Source organism: Lycium barbarum, chromosome 12 (assembly GCF_019175385.1).
Source record: "Lycium barbarum isolate Lr01 chromosome 12, ASM1917538v2, whole genome shotgun sequence".
Taxonomy (NCBI): Eukaryota; Viridiplantae; Streptophyta; class Magnoliopsida; order Solanales; family Solanaceae; genus Lycium; species Lycium barbarum.
This window is the reverse complement of record NC_083348.1, coordinates 45,460,999-45,472,674: the sequence shown is the minus strand read 5'-3', so window position 1 is coordinate 45,472,674 and position 11,676 is coordinate 45,460,999. Positions and strand designations below refer to the sequence as shown.

The window sequence follows — 11,676 nt, the reverse complement described above, 5'->3', positions numbered from 1 at the left end:
TTTACATATTTTAAAACTATGCAAAAAGTACTATAAATCACAATAATTAACAATTCAAGATATTTAAAATGCATATGAAAACATTGCACTCAAAGAAAAATTCATTCGACTCTCGAAATCCAAAAGATACCACATAAATTGAAACAGGGGTAGTACCAAAATTTGGCATGTAGTCCAAAGAAAAAATGTACATAAAAACCTTGTAATAATTTTTGTACATCATAAATTCATAATAATAGGACAAATTATAATCAGGTACTTGAGAAAACTTTAAAGTAAAACGTTTGAACGTACAAGGTGAATGATGCAAGCGGCAAAGCATATTTAGAACGTCCTCCCAAGACATAAAGCGTGCATAGGGGCATTAGACTATAACCCTATAAGGTCACCTCGCCCATAAAAACAATGGTTATCGGTGCATAGTGCAGCGATCTAAAAGTTTACTATACACCCAAAGAGAAGGATTGCTTCACTAGAATGAAATGGCAAAAAACTGCGTGGAAGATCTATTTTTCAAGTGCTGTTACATAAAACACACTTCGGAAGGCTAATGTACATACAGAACCAACCCATGTTGAGGACCACGTGGATCTGCTTTGGTTGGGGAAAGGAGGCTTGTTCAGTCATCAAAGGTGCTAAGACATGAAATCGAGAGACTATATATGTACAGAAACAATGCCAGAATACACACTATTCCAACCAAACATCTAAAACTGAAGATCACAAACAATGACTGATACTATTCATCAAAATCGGAGTCTTCTTCATACTCTTGAAACTCTCCACTTTCCTGCACATAGTTTCCATCACATGGCAAGAAACACTGCCTCAATATCTGCAATAACACCAGTTGAGGAATTGATGAAGCTAGGAAGAGGAAACTTACCTTTCTCTTGTTGAAGTCCACCGTTGCTCTATCAAACTCTCTTCGTTTCTCTGTTGCTACATCATAGTACTGAACTTTTTCCTAACAACCAGTAAAGTCCAATATAAAGGTTTCTTCTCGGATCTTCATAGCTCTATTTCCAGAGGAAACAAGTGCTTTAACATATACAGGTGTTGAATGAAAACATATAACATTGTCCCAAAATGTAAGTGTCCCTTCATCAGGCAAGAATTTGAGGACTTATTCAGAAGCAGTTGTTCAGTACTGATATACTTGATTACCTGTTTTTTCTTTTTGTAATAAGATGGGAAAAAAACTAATCTCTAGGAAAGTGACCATCTGCTGAAGCCAAGAAGCGATACAGCGTCTCATCAATTCAGACCTTGCTTAAAAAAGCCAACAGCATTTCAATCTTCAACAGGTGATCCAAATTTAAGCTACCTATCACACTGAATTTACTTGCTGGATTTGGAATTTCAAAAACCTTGTCCGATAGTATTGGATCTGGTAGTGCTTAATGTGAATCTGAATTCTTAGAAGACCGCTTCTGGCCAAAAAGAAAGGACTAGCCCCCATGACTTAGGGAAATAAAATGGCGGCACAGATTAAAATACATCCTCTCTGATAGTGCAAACTCAACAAGCTAGAAGGCTACTTTCCCTGGGGCGTGACACCTAAGTGAGCTTCTCCTTAGTAATTTTGCGCTGCCTCTCCAGACTTACCACAAATCAGCAGGACCTTTCTATTACTGATTAAACAATTTAAGGATTCTATGACCTGATAAAAGACAAAAAGATGAAAGCAGAAAAGCTTGGAAGTTGCTAGTGGGGAGTCACTACACTTTCAGGTTAATATTTTTTTCTTTTTAAAAAAAAGAATTTCCTTTGGAAGAGAAAAAAAGTACAGGAACACAGGTAAAATGTCCTTCAATAGAAAAACAAGCAAAAATAAGTAGCAAACAGAACAGATATCCTTTTTTATCAGTGCCCTTCAATTGTGTAGCAGGTCTACTAGTACCACATCAAAAGTACCATTACTTTCGGACGTAAAAGAAGCAAGGACTCGCGAACTTACACCAGACACAAACTTCTTTAGTTTACCCATGTTTGCTCACAATTCAGGTACTGGTAAATATGGATAAATATAGATCCTAGTGCTCCATTACTCTTGGACTTAATAGAAGCAAGGGCACAGAGTTTACAAAGAGATATAATTCTTGATTATGTCCACATGTTTGTTTGCAATTCAGGTGCCAGTAAATATGGATAATTACCCATCATAAGGGAGGGTGGTATTAGGGGATTATGTGATACGTTCTAAGTATAGGAAGTGGGTAGTCATAGTGGAAAACAACTTTTACCTTGGACACATCACCCATAAGTTGTTTCAAATATTGATTTTCCCCCAAATTTTTTTTTAGATATTTTAAGACTAGACACCTAATATACGGAAACATATATTGGGAAAAATAATTGATACGCCCCCACAGCCTTCTTCTGTTTCCTTCATTTTTTTCCTTCTGGGAATAACAGATTGATAGCCATATTACAAGAGTAGAACTGTGGTCTCTTTCCTATGTAGTAACTCATAAATGAGGAATAAGTTCCATTTGAACAATTTGTTGTGGTAAAATGGCATCATGGACAACCACTCAAAAGCTACATTTATCCGGCAGCTTATACATCCAACATAACTAATGGTCCCTCTGGTTTTAACATAGATTATCACTTGAGATCTCTGATCAGAAGAAAATTTCCAGTTCCTATAGGTTAAGAACTTGAACTAATTGGAATCTCAAAACTCTCTTTGTTTGTGATGGTTTGGGTGTACAAGAACGGTGAAAGAGACAACAACCAGATGGAGATGGCAGAGATTTTGCAAGGAGAACAGAGCAATTTGGAAGACCATAACAATGTGTGCATTTGACGATTTTTTTTTTTTTGATGATGTAAGTGTTTTATAATCACAAAGGCATCAAGGGGATGCATAGTTACAAAAAGGAGGAAATTTCAGCTCATACAAAGATAACAAAAAACCTATCATAAGTCTAGAGAGCTGACAAATCCAAGGATCTATCATAAGACTAAGGAGCTAATAAAATCCAAAAAAGAGTCTGGGTTATATGCAGGGGTAATAATCCAGCTAAAAAGAGTAGTCAGGCATCTGGCCTTGAGATTTGAGCTGGCAATTACAATACCATGAAAACATCTTTGGTTCCGTTCCAACCATAAGCACCACAAAATGCAAGCAGGGACCATAGACCAGATTCTTCTGATGGCCTTCCCAACTTTCCAAGAACTCCAATAGACAAAAACTTCCCTGACAGTGTGAGGTATAACCCATTGCAAACCAAACAAAGTGAGGAACATATTCCACACATCTGTAGCAACTAGACAGTGTAAGAATAGGTGGTTAATGATTTCAGAGGAACAATGGCACATGTAACATCTATTAGCGAGATGAAATTTCCTTTTCATGAGGTTGTCCAGAGTTAAACAAGCCCTTTTTAGAGCGACCCAGCAGAAACAGGAGACTTTAGGCGGTAAATTGATTTTCCAAATCAGCTTCCAAGGCCATTGATCAATCAGGTCCTTGTTGGAGGTCAGAAGCAGGTAGCCTTCTTTGACAGAATAAGAACCGTCCTTGTTACTCCCCGCTTAAGTCTGTCATATTTTTCTGAGTGAGAACTGGACTGTTCTGTAGACACCCAATCAATGCTATCATGTCCTCTATTTCCCAGTCATTTAGGTGTCTCCTTAGGTGCAAATTCCATGAGTTGTCCTCCCAGTTCTGAGCAATTGTTGAATCTGGGTTAGTTGTTATAGGGAACAGCCTGGGAAAAGCATCCTTCAGAGTAGTAGAGCCAAGCCATTTGTCTTTCCAGAATAGAAGATGAGCCCCATTGCCCACCTGGAAGGAAGTGTTGAGAAAGAACTCATCCCACAATCTCCTGATATCTTTCCATAAACTAGTTCCATAAGGAGTTAAGATTGGGTTGGAGCACCAACGGCTAGTGCTACCATATTTAGCTTGGATAATCTCCTTCCAAAGACCAGCATCATCTTGGTTAAACCTCCAGTGCCACTTCATTAACATACATTTGTTGTGTAATGCTAAAATCCTTTATACCAAGACCACCTAGATGTTTTGGAAGAGTTACTTTGTCCCACTCGACTAGATGATACTTGTGATTTTCGCTATTACCTTCCCATAAAAAAGTCCTCCTTAGTTTGTCAAGTTGATATTGAACCTCTGATGGTATTGGGAACAGAGACATGAAATAAGTAGGAATATTATCCAAGACACTATTGATGAGTGTTACTCTGCCACCAAGAGAAAGGTACTGTTGTTGCCAAGAGGCCAATCTTTTCTCAAACTTTTCAATGACCACATTCCAAATCTCCAATGATCTGTGACTAGCTCCCAATGGGAGTCCTAGATATGTGGTGGGGAAAGTGCCAGTGCTACAATACATGATGTTGGCCAGAAACTCTAAATCTGGAACAATATTAACAGGGTAAATAATGCTTTTAGTCATGTTAATGTGGAGCCCTCATAAGGCTTCAAAGATCATAAGGGTGAGGTTGAGATACCTCACTTGAGACTCCTCAGCACCACAAAAAATAAGGGTGTCATCAGCAAAGAGAAGATGAGAAACAGGAACGGTAAGACCAGGCGTGTTACCCACTTCAAAACCACCAATCCACTGCAATTGCTTTGCCTTTTCCAGCATGTTACTGAGACCCTCCATGGCCAAAATGAAGAGAAAGGGAGATAGGGGTCACCTTGCCTTATCCCTCTCTTAGGGGAGAAGAACCCTACAGGACTTCTGTTGACCAGAACAGAAAATTTAACTGTAGAAAAGTTGTATTTAATCCATTTGATCCATTTCTCACCAAACCCCATTTGCCTTAGAATAGAAGTGAGATACTGCCAGTTGAGTTTGTCAAAAGCCTTCTCTATATCCAACTTGAATAAGAGACCAGGGGCATCACTTTTTTGTCTCTGATCCAAGACTTCATTTGCTATAAGAGCTGCATCAGTGATCTGTCTGCCTCTTATAAAAGCATTTTGATAACCTGAGACCAATCTCCCAATCACTTTTTTCAATCTTTCAGTCAGCACCTTTGCCACCAACTTGTAGACACTACCAATAAGACTGAAGGCCTAAAGTCTTTAAGTTCTATAGCACCTTTCTTTTTAGGGATAAGGGCAATAAAAGAAGCATTGAAGGATTTTACCATGTGGCAATTGCTGTGAAAATGATGAAAAGTTCCCATAAGGTCCTGTTTAATAGTGTCCCAGCAGTTCTGATAGAAGGCCATTGTGAAGCCATCTGGTCCTGGGCTCTTGTCAGGGGCACAAGAGTTTAAAGCACTCAACACTTCCTCTTCTTCAAAAGGTTGTTCAAGAGCATCCCTGTCGTCTTGGTTCAGACAACCCAAGCCTTCAAAGGTTGCTGAAGGCCTCCAAGCTTCATCCTCAGCATACAACTGCTGATAGAAGTCAAGAATAGCATCTTTTACTTGCACTTTGTCATCAATGATGTTGTCCCCCACCTTCAACCTATCAATACAGTTGTAACTTCTATGAGAGTTGGCAGCTCTTTGGAAGTATTTAGTATTTCTATCCCTTTCTTTCAACCACAGGCATCTTGATTTCTGTCTCCAAGATGTTTCTTCAGCCTTAGCTAACTGTTGGATCTCCATTTTCAAATGCAATAATTTGTTCTTTTCGGCTTGAGTTTGTAACCTCCCTTCAGTTGCTTGTTCAAGAAATAAAATTTCTTCTAAAGCTTTGTTAGTTCTGGTAGAAACTTTGCCAAAAACCTCCCTGTTCCATGTAACCAAATCCTTTTTCAAAGATTTCAAATTTTGAGAGAGGATGAAGTCCGGAGAACCATTAACCACGTAGCCTTGCTACCACTGCTTTACCAAGTCAGTAAAACCTTCCTGCTGGAGCCACATATTTTCAAATTTAAAATAAGAAGGTTCATTAGACCAGTCACCGCTCTCTAAGGAGATGGGTTTATGATCCGAGATAGCCTTGGGTAGAGCCAATTGTTTCACAGAGCCAAAAGCGTCATTCCACTCTGAAGAAATCAAGAATCCATCAATTCTAGAAGCTTGTAGTGAATTTCCCCCCCGGTCCAAGTATAGAATGCCCCTTGCAATGGTAAATAAACTAAGTCCATGTCTTGAATAAATTCAGAGAAGCATTTCATGGCTCTAGATCTTCTTATACAGTTGAATCTTTAACTTTCAAAACGACACACATTAAAATCTCCTCCGATAACCCAACTTTCATTCCAAAGGCCCCTTACATCGGCTAATTCATTCCAGAAGTCATCCCTTTCCCAGTTAGTATGTGGCCCATAGACACCAGTAAAGCAGAATCTGAAATTAGTTTGAACACCTTCCATCATAGTTGACATAGTGTGTTGTCCCTGGTGTGCATCAATACAACTCCATTGTCTTTTATCCCATAATATAATTATACCCCCTCTATTGCCACTGGCTTTCAGTTCCACCCATTCAACCCATCTTGAACCCCATAACTGTCTAGCTATCGCCAAAGAACAGCCTTGGATCTTAGTTTCCTGCAAACATAGAATGTCGGGCTTCCACTTCTGAATAAGAGAATTGATGGTGCTCCTCTTGCTCGTATCATTTGACGATTTGTAATGAGAATAGTAGGAAATTATTCCACATGTATTAAAAATCCTTGTTGTTCCCCTTCTTTTTTTAGGTAAAGAATGAGTACCTTCATCCCTAGATTGTAAAAGCTTGATTGGTAAATGTTAAGAAGCCAGTCATTCACTTCATAAATACTTTTGACACCATCTTGGGGTATTATTAGTGAAATGAACTTGACTTATCATCCAAAGTAGAAAGCTTGACCTAAATGAACGAATCTGGTCAGTATAACATAATCTAAGGCTGCTTCGGACGTGATGCTGAAACAATTTAATTGCTCTGATCTTCTCCCACCCCAACATATTACTCACAAGATGAGAGCGACCCATATACTGAGCAACTACGCTCCAAATTCAGGTAAACAAAGAAATGCCCTTCCTTTTATAAACACTAACTAATAACTATTCTAGACTTAGAACAAAGAACCTCAATTATAGAAGTGACAAGAAATTATTTCCTCAATGCCAGGTCAAGTTCATATTGGAGGAAACAAGTGTACAACCAGCAAATGCTTTATTCATTTCTTATGTATATAACTAAAATGACAAGTCAATTGTTTGATCAGAAAAGCTAAGAGACAAAGATTGAATTAACTTCTCTGCATGCACAGAATATTGGACAACAAAACAGCAAATGGAGGCCAACTTTAACGAATGGGCCTAAACTAGTAACAGCCAATGTTACATGGACTCGTTTAAGGGTACCTCCCCGACATGAATTGTGTCCAAGTATGCAGTATGGTAATGTGCGGTTTCTTACTAATATTTAGTTCATTTTGAAGAATTCATATGAAGTACCCGTACCCATATAACAACCCTTTGACATACATACGTGAACACAAAAGAAGGCATGTTCATGCATGTAATAAAAGATAGACAACCATTTACAGACCATCCTCAGAATGCTTGCTTAATGCATACTGTATCAGAAAGATTCACCTTGAAAATTAATGCATTGATAGACAAATGAGCCGAGGGTTTATTCGGAAACAGCCTCTCTACCCCGCAAAGGTAGAGGTAAAGTCTGCGTACATCCTACCCTCCCCATACCCACTTGTGGGATTACACTGGGTATGTTGTTGTTGATAGACAAATGAGAGCAAACTAGAAGAGACAAAGCCTGAAAAGGCTAGCTCAAAAGCACAAACCTCATATGTCATTGTTTTCCATTTCTCTCCACAAGCTTTCCCAATCTGCAGCATGATAGAATTGCAAAACATCACTGAAAAAATAACAGAAAAATGCCATAAAAAATCCAAAATAGTTAAAACCAAGGAAATATACTAGACTGAATCTAGGTTCAAGAGACACACATCTCGCATTGATCTAACATCTGGATTTTGCTCCTGGAATTCCTTACGGAAGTCCTCCCTGAAAATAGAAGGCAATAGTTAGTTAGCAGAATGCATTAAAGATATGGGCCTTTTTTTGAGCTTCAACGAATCTATTTATATGCAACAAGAGTCTACTCGGGGACATCCAGAAACACTAGATACAAAACAAAAGAATCTTGTGACAATCTCATTGATGACTTAATTCAGTAAATAAAAGAGGTGCTCCCTCTAACAACTTAAACTTTTAGATGAGATGATCACAGTCACATACTTTACATGTTATCAGAGCAAATAGAGGTCCTTGGTTCGTGTTTCACTGTCCCCCATTATCAAAAAGAATTTCCACATGCCTTGTTATGGGGGAAAAAAAGAATCAGGCTCGCAGTGAAGGGGCGTGTTGAAGACATAATTAAGTAAATAAAAGGCATGCCCTCTCTAAGAGCTTAAGCTTTTAGATGAGACAGTCACACATTTCAATAAATCTTTTAGAAGGGTGCATGGTCGTTGTAAGGCCTGAAATTACTTTGGTAGGAGCATATCGAATAACACAACAATCGCTTAATGCTTAAAACCTAGATATTTTTCCCTGAACTTGAATTTACAGGCAACACTCTGAAGCACCTTTTTTTCACTGGTAATTTGAAGCACCTTTATTGTCTTTAGCTTTTAAACTCATGTCTTAGATCTATTTTCATAAGCCACCGGAATATAAATTTCGCTATTTGCATTTCTAGATTCACATTTACTTGGAATAATCTAAAAGATTCAGATTTACTTGGATTAATTTGAAGTTTCGTATATCTTAATTGGCTTTCGTATCTTCCATTTCTTAAAAACTCTTACTTGTCTGAGGACCAAAAGCAGTTACTTCTTGCTTAATCATATTACTTGAAGGAGGAGGAACATCAGCAATTTCTTGAGGTTTAAGCACTATGCAATTCAATGAGTTAAGAATTATGAATTGACATGTATGTATTCAAAGAAGCCTTGCTACTTCTTCTGTACTTCGTGTAATCTTCCCTTAAGGGCTTGGGGAATTCGAAGTAATGCTCCTAGAATAGCAATTCTAAGCTATTTCATCAAAATTGCCAAACCAAGGTGTTATTTAGCCAGCTAACTGCATGCATCCAACTCCTTTTTCCCAAGAACTTTAGCACCGAAAGATAAAAAAGCTTAGACTCAACAGATGCGTCTTCTAATGCACTCAATTCAGAGCAAACAACTGACCCAAACCTAAGTTGGATAAATGGTCAGTTAGTGAATCCAGAACATTCGCTTTAGCATATAGCCATATGCCAACAGTAGTGCTAAGTAAAAGCTTGACCAAAGGAAATCACTTAGTTTCAGCTACTTTTCTCCCCAGCCCTCTCCATATACCTAGAGCAATTCCTTCCAATACGGAAGCCGAAGCCGAAAAATGTTAAAAAAAAAGGGTCAAAAAAAGGTGTCCACAGATAGAAGGGAGTTTCATCAGTTCTAGTTATAGCTGGCTGTTGTAAGCCACTGTTCATCCCATTGGCACAGAGTATGAAGTGTATCCAAAATTACCGTTCAGAAGTTGGCCATAGGACTAAAACCTATTCCTAAGAAAGCCTGGAAACTCAGCAGGAAATTGTTACTCTTCAGCCACATAGTAAACACAAAACTGTATGATTGATCGAGATATATGCTGGAGACAAAAGCTAACAGTGAAGATGCCACTTGGCAAAAACTCACAGAAAGGAGGAAGCATTTGGGTCGACAGAAAGCAGTGCAGAGTTAATTAATTAGTGTAGAGAGGTTTATTGAAGAGCTAGATATCCAAGCTAGTGTGCTTAAATCCAGTAAGAATTTTTTGGACACTGCAGCTAGAAAGTACAGAATTTTCTAATTCTGTGGAGGAGCAACTTGTCCTAAAGGAACATTGGAGAAGGGAAATTTTACAATGCAATAAGGACCCGTAATGGGTACAAAGGGCCAGGCTGTGGTAGTTCGTTGCTCCAAAAAAAAAAGCAACTAAGATTGCAGACATCCTGACATGAGCAACATTCCTCAATGAAATACTTTCTTTTTGAGAAGGAAAAGGGAAATTCTTAAATGAAATACTACTGAGACTGGTACTTCCGTCTTTTTCATTTAGCAAGAAAAATCAGTGTACGCAGCTCAATTTTGTCTTCAAATCGAGTATTAAAAGGGGGTAAATTTTTGGCTGGCTGATTGAATCAAAAAATTGTTCCCTATATTGGTTTATCAGTCATTCCCTTGTTTGCTCAACCTATTTTCGACCTTTGCAAATCCATCCAATCCAAACTGCCCAATTGTGACCAATAACTTAGGTTACCTGTCAGTCTATTACTTATAGCAAGATTAGAGTACATCAGTGTTGATTGCTTGTCAATTTGTCCAACAAAAATTTCATAAGTAATATTTTTATTTAAAATTGGTAACTATTTCTCCATAGCAAAGCATTCCAAGGAAGAATATCATACCGATGGCTATCTCAACTTCCCCGTCAACCCTTTATCTATTACATTCATCACCCTTTTAATGGTATTCTCAGCAGCACCACTCACCCAAGAAACTCCTAATAAAACTTCCTGTAGCATCTTCCGTCCCCAATATTGGTCATTCTCCAGAATCAGTGAACCAATCAATCTCACCCTTCCGTAGCAAGACATCTTAAAATATCCATATCCTCTCTTCTAAACAGGAGGCCCACCCCATTATGAGACTTCGTCAATTTGAAGGTGTTTTCAATGTGGGAAATTATCTTTGCAGGGTCATCATATCTTTGAAGCTATATTGCGTGGTCACGTCTATATGTATGATAGCTGAAATTCTACATGGTTCTTCGGAGAACTTTTATAAATCTCAGAATATATTAAAAAAGATGCCTATACAGACCGCTGCCCCCAAAGTTGAGTACAATTAGATGAACTTCAAAAGGAAAAAAGAACAGGGTTTGGGAGACAGCCTATGGCAATATATCAATAAAGTAACAAATTTACCTGCTAGCAGTAAGCAGGCGGCTATACTAATACATGAAATAAAAGAAAGAAGCGTAAATAGAAAAGAAATTTGAGTAAAAGAGGAATTTGGGTACATACAAGAAATAAAAGAAAGCAGTTGGGGGCTTCTTAGGCTTCATGGCATCTATTTTTGCAATCTTCTTCTTCTTCTTCTTCACTTTCTCCGATGATTTTACCCTCAGCACCATTTCACTGCAATTTATAATGGGGAGTAACCACCACAAAACAAAGACCAAATATAACCTAAAAAGAAGGATTTTTGTTCTTCTTACCTTTTGGAGCTTTTGCTAAAACCTGAAGTTGAAGCAGAAGCAGAGTTTCCAACCTAAGGGCAAACCCCCTCTCTTTGTTTTGAACTTGGAAAGCCATTATGTAGTAGAGTATTATATTATGTCAAATAAAATTGAAAACAAAAAGAATGCCTAATTTCAGTTTGCCCTATGCGTTCTCTACAAGCCAATAATGATCTTTTGCACCCCCAATTAACGTAAGAGGGCTTAACTGGGTTATGCTTGATTTTCGCTTAAGTGATAGATTAGGTTACTTTATTTGTTCATAAGAACAGCTTGCGGAATAATAAATAACAGCACAGTATTTTTACGTGAAAAACACCAGCCTCACAAGGATGAAAAATCATGACCTACACCATTTTTTTTTTAAATCAAGAGTGGGGTAAACAACAACCCCTAAACTAAAGAAGAGGGTATCAAGGAACGTCAAAATTATACATCAAATCCATGTTCCTATCTAGAG

At 38.1% G+C, this 11,676-nt stretch overlaps 1 protein-coding gene across 3 annotated transcripts; it reads right to left on the bottom strand.

The window, feature by feature from the left end:
* Positions 1-494: 494 nt before the first annotated feature.
* Positions 495-11,419, bottom strand: LOC132621445 (high mobility group B protein 14). Of its 3 annotated transcripts, XM_060335717.1 has the most exons (6): positions 11,196-11,384; positions 11,002-11,115; positions 7,895-7,952; positions 7,730-7,774; positions 887-967; positions 495-790 (listed from the first exon to the last, which is right to left on the bottom strand). In XM_060335717.1, exons 2-6 carry the CDS (start codon positions 11,109-11,111, stop codon positions 740-742), a joined length of 345 nt encoding a protein of 114 aa, XP_060191700.1. In that variant the 5' UTR covers positions 11,112-11,115; positions 11,196-11,384; the 3' UTR covers positions 495-739. The 3 variants fall into 3 exon arrangements, with proteins under 3 accessions (XP_060191700.1, XP_060191702.1, XP_060191701.1); XM_060335719.1 differs by lacking the exon at positions 495-790 and having other exon boundaries at positions 902-1,019; positions 11,196-11,416; XM_060335718.1 differs by lacking the exons at positions 495-790; positions 887-967 and adding an exon at positions 1,026-1,663 and having other exon boundaries at positions 11,196-11,419.
* Positions 11,420-11,676: the final 257 nt, after the last annotated feature.

Bases quoted from the DNA above. Each gene is read 5' to 3' on its own strand.
- LOC132621445 (XM_060335717.1), bottom strand. From the start codon at position 11,111: ATGGTGCTGAGGGTAAAATCATCGGAGAAAGTGAAGAAGAAGAAGAAG. The intron at 7,953-11,001 runs GTATGTACCCAA...TTCTATTTTCAG, and splicing joins ACTGCTTTCTTTTATTTCTT to GGAGGACTTCCGTAAGGAAT. The intron at 7,775-7,894 runs GTGTGTCTCTTG...ATCATGCTGCAG, and splicing joins ATGTTAGATCAATGCGAGAT to ATTGGGAAAGCTTGTGGAGA.